At 52.5% G+C, this 4,963-nt stretch overlaps 1 protein-coding gene across 1 annotated transcript; it reads right to left on the bottom strand.

The window, feature by feature from the left end:
• Window positions 1-898: 898 nt before the first annotated feature.
• On the bottom strand, window positions 899-4,243 carry LOC147331133 (uncharacterized). Its single transcript, XM_086294089.1, has 2 exons — window positions 3,797-4,243; window positions 899-3,719 (listed from the first exon to the last, which is right to left on the bottom strand). Exons 1-2 carry the CDS (start codon window positions 4,241-4,243, stop codon window positions 1,257-1,259), a joined length of 2,910 nt encoding a protein of 969 aa, XP_086150215.1. The 3' UTR covers window positions 899-1,256.
• Window positions 4,244-4,963: the final 720 nt, after the last annotated feature.

Genomic DNA, 4,963 nt, shown 5'->3' on the forward strand with positions numbered 1-4,963 from the left:
AAAAGCACATGCAAACTCCAAAACACGTACAAACTCCAAAACACGTACAAACTCCAAAACACGTACAAACTCCAAAACACGTACAAACTCCAAAACACTTGCAAACTCAAAAACACTTGCAAACTCAAAAACACATGCAAATTCAAAAACACAACGGAAGTGCTCCAGGACGCTAGGGGCAGTGTTGAGCTCTATTTGCAAAATAAACGGCAAGTTTGTCTGTATGGGACGGTCTAGTCTCTGTCGCGCTTCCCAGGTTGCCTAGCAACCATGATACTAACCGCTGGAAACGTGTCATACAACTTGGTTTGACAGAAATGAGGGAGAATATATTTTGTTCATTTGTTTGTTTCTACAAGAGCTTTGTGTGATTTGATAAGTATCTGAGGCTGAGACCACAGGACAGTAAAACATGATTTTTGGGCTTCATTTCTGTACTGAACAGTTATTTCAAGATTAGTTAGTAAATAAGAATTAGCTAATGTTGTTCATGAGACTAAAGTCATATCACTTTGGTAATGTAAATATAATATGGCCAATATTATAGTTATTATATAAATTATTAGCTATTACAGCAGTGAACATGAACTCTGTGTCAAATACTGACCAGTACAGATTCAAGTTGCAGTTATGTCTTATCACCTTAAATCTTCACTCAAAGACAAGTATCTTTGGCAGTGTATATATAGGTGTATCATATATCAGAGACAAATGTTGTTACTTCAGTATGTTGCCATTACTAAATTTGGCTCATTGCTTACATATATTTATAAAAAGAAAATGTACAAGCTGTGATAACTGTTTCTGATAAAATGAAGAGTAGACTGATATATGAAATATTCCTTTATTGGGTGAGAAAATCGGTTAGTTATGTCTATAACTTCTGTTCCCTGAAGGAGAGGAACGAGGTACAACACATAAGTATGGGATATCACGCCCTCGCGTGTCCTGGCTGAAGAAACCTTTATTCACGCCTTTACGGCAGATGACGTGTGATGACACGCGCAAGGCCCCGCCCGCACATATAGCCGCTGCCATCACCGTCATCCCTCAGTTCGATAGCCGCTCTTCACCGAGCCAACTGCTCAGTGGGGCCACCCTGTGTTGTACCTCGTTCCTCTCCTTCAGGGAACAGAAGTTATAGACATAACTAACCGTTCCCTTTCAGTCGATTCACTCGGTACAACACATAAGTATGGGACCTATATACACGCCCCGCAGAGCAGCCACCGAACCGGAACGGGACCACCACATCCTTAGTGAGTGGTAGACCCAGCAGAAAGGACAGCATGAGCCACCGAAGGGGCTGTAACGTCCAACCGATAAAACCGCACAAAAGTGTGCGGCGACGCCCAATTAGCCGCTGCACAAATATCAGCCACAGGCACCCCTCTAAAAAGAGCCCATGAGGTCGCCATCCCCCTGGTGGAATGAGCTCCCACCCCGTGGGGCAACGCAAAACCTCCGGTGCTGTATGCCAGCGAGATAGCTTCTACAATCCAGTGGGACAGCCTCTGTCTGGACAGAGCTCTACCTCTATTCGGATTAGCGAAGCAGACAAACAACTGGTCACACAAACGCACATCCCGAGTGCGCTCAATGTAGGTGCGTAGCGCACGCACCGGACAAAGAGAATGCACCCTCCTCTGCTCCTCAGATTCAAAAGGAGGGGAGCAAAAGCTCAGCAACTCAAACTCCATTGAACTATAAGATGCAGGCATGACCTTGGGAAGATAGGCGGCATTCGGACGCAATACGACCTTGCGGCCATCAGGAGAAAACTGTGTGCAGGCAGGATGCACAGACAGCGCATGAAGGTCCCCCACTCGCTTCGCCGAGGCCAAAGCGAGAAGTAATGCGGTCTTATACGAAAGAAGTTTCATATCTACCGACTCAACGGGTTCAAACGGAGGGCCACAAAGGGCCTCCAGCACCAAAGACAAGTCCCAAGCCGGGACACTGGACTTAAGCACGGGCCTCAGCCGGCGAACCCCTTTCAGAAAACGCACGGCGAGGGGATGCGCACCTGGTGTCACCCCGTCAAAACCGATATGACAAGCAGATATAGCCGCTAAATAAACCTTGATCGTCGAAAACGAAAGGCCTTTATCCAACAGCTCCTGCAGGAATGTCAAAACCTCCACAATAGAGCACTGAAATGGGAGAGTGTGGCGGTCCTGGCACCATCGCTCGAAGGCTCGCCATTTGTAAGCGTACAAGCCTCTAGTAGACGAGGCCCTGGCGCTCTGAATCGTCGCTACCACACTAGGTGGCAGACCCTTAGCAACCAAGTTTAACCTCTCAGCAGGTAAGCATGAAGGTGCCACAGATCCGGGCGCGGATGAAACACTTCCCCCCCCGCCTGAGAGAGGAGATCCCTGCGGAGAGGAAGCTGCCAAGGACTTGCTGCAAGCAGGCTGATTATTTCTGCATACCACGACTTCGCGGGCCACCAAGGGGCCACCAGGATCAGAGAGAGGGAATGCCGACGCACCCTCTCCAGAATTGGAGATATCATTTCCACTGGGGGAAATGCATACAGGAGCACGTCTGGCCATTGGTGCGCTAGCGCGTCCAAGCCCAAGGGTGCATCGTGGTCGATTATGGAGAAGTACAGGGGGCAGTGAGCATTCACCCTGGAAGCAAAAAGATCTATTTGCGCCTCGCCAAATAGATCCCAAATCTGAGCCACTATTGAAGGGTGTAACCTCCATTCTCTCACCAGAGGACCCCCCCTGGAGAGAAGGTCCGGCCCCAGGTTCAGGTGGCCCGGGACATGGGTGGCTCTTAGAGTCAGAAAATGAACACTGCACCATAACAGCAGAGAGCGAGACAGCTGCAACAGGGGAAGAGAGCGTGTTCCTCCCTGCCTGTTTATATAAGACACCACTGTTGAATTGTCCGTCCTGACTAAGACATGCTGGCCCTGCAGGACTGGACGGAAACGCTTTAGAGCTAAGAACACTGCTAACAGCTCTAAGTGGTTGATGTGCAGCTGGCGCTGAGCCGCGGACCAGATCCCTCTCACTGACGCACCCTCGCACAGCGCTCCCCACCCACTTAGGGAAGCATCTGTGGACACCACCTTGCGAAACAACACCCTCCCAATCCGAGAGCCCTGGTGCAGTAGCCCGGGCTCCCTCCAAGGACGGAGAGCTAGCATGCAAGACGCAGTTACCGGCAGCCTCCTCCGGAGGTGACGCGAAGCACACAAACGGTGAGAGAGAGTCCAGCGTTGAAACGCTCTCATTTTCAACAGCCCAAGCGGCACTACGGCGATCATAGATGCCATCATGCCCAACAAGCGCAATATCGTCTGGAAACGCAGTCTGCGTCCCAGCTGAAATTGAGCGAGGCAGCGATGAAACGCGGCCACTCTGTGCTCTGACAACCGTGCGCGGCTGGAAAGAGAGCATATTTCCAGACCGAGAAAAGCGATCTGTTGACCTGGGATTAGCGAGCTCTTCTGAAAGTTCACAGAGAACCCCAGTGTCTGAATGTGTGACAGAACCCGCGACAGCTGCGTCTCCGCCTGTTCTCTGGAGCAAGCCACGAGAGCCCAGTCGTCCAGGTAGGCCAAGATGCGGATGCCCCTCTTCCTGAGGGGCGCTAGCGCTGCCTCGGCACATTTCGTAAAGGAGCGGGGAGCGAGCGACAGCCCGAACGGCAGCACTAGGTATTCGTAGGCTACGCCCTCGAATGCAAACCTCAGAAACTGCCTGTGTTTCGGGTGTATAGCGACATGAAAATAAGCATCTGTTAGATCGATTGTCGCAAACCAATCTCCCGGGCCGACTGCACTCAGGAGCTGTCTGAGTGTTAGCATCTTGAACCTGTACGTTCGCAGGTACGTGTTCAAGACTCGCAGGTCGAGGATGGGACGAAGCCCTCCCCCTTTCTTCGGAATGACAAAATAACGGCTGTACCAACCTTTGTCCGTCTCCGAAGCGGGGACCACCCGTATTGCTCTCTTCTGTAATAGCGCCTGTATTTCCTCTCTGAGTACCAAGGCTGCCTCGGGGTTGACAATCGTGTTCACGACTCTTTGGAAACGAGGCGGCTTGACCCGGAACTGCAACCGGTAACCCATGGCAACGGTTTGCAGCACCCACGGAGAGGGGGCGCAAGCGCGCCACTGAGGGAAGTGAGCAGCCAGCCGGCTGGCCTGCAGCACTGACGGCGGGGCGCCGTCGCCCCCCAGTGTGTCTGCAGGGGACTGCATCCCCTGCCTGACCTGGCTCATTTCGCCTGCAGGTTGAGCATTTGAGATTGTTTGAGAGTAAACAACACTCTTTATTGATTGCAACATGGGAACATGTACATTTATACATTTTGTTGGGTGCACCTTTTCCGGGGCATAACAATGAAAAACAGCGGGAACACTCGATGTGGTCGCTTGAACATTCAACACATCTGAACCGTGTGCAGGGGTTATGTGCTTGGGAGACCGCGATAGGGAAGTGCAGCGCCTTCTGGGGCTGACAACCTGAACAGAACTTAAGCGGCACCTCTTGTGCGGCAACAGAGGGGTAAGAGCAGCGTCTCCCTGCTGTCGGATCCCTTCCCCACTCGCAATCACAGCTAGGAGGGCTGAGGCTTCTTCCTCCTGGGCGTCGGGTCCCGTCGGGGGCCCGGGGGAGGGCCTTTGCCCCAGGCCGACTGGCGTGGAGCTCGGGCCGGAGTACGTGCTCTCGCCGGCGGCCCTCCCACTCCAGCAGTGGGCGCCGGTCTCTTGCCAGCTGTCAGAGGAGCGGCGGGCCTGTGAGAGCTAGCAGTGGGCTTGGGCTGGGGCTGGCGTCTGGGGATGATGTCGCGCAGAGCTTCCGTCTGCTTCTTCCTCAGATCGAATCTAGCCTGAATGGCTTCAAGTGAATGTCCGAATAACCCAGCCGCAGACACTGGTGCGTCCAGATACACAGCTCTGTCTCTATCAGGGACGTCGGAGAGGGTCAGCCACAGGTGC

The sequence above is a fragment of the Aulonocara sp. 'chitande type north' Nkhata Bay genome, linkage group LG5, assembly GCF_057382095.1.
Source record: "Aulonocara sp. 'chitande type north' Nkhata Bay isolate Kocher_YH1m ecotype deep benthic linkage group LG5, A_spYH_male_GT1.1, whole genome shotgun sequence".
In the NCBI taxonomy this organism is placed as follows: domain Eukaryota; kingdom Metazoa; phylum Chordata; class Actinopteri; order Cichliformes; family Cichlidae; genus Aulonocara; species Aulonocara sp. 'chitande type north' Nkhata Bay.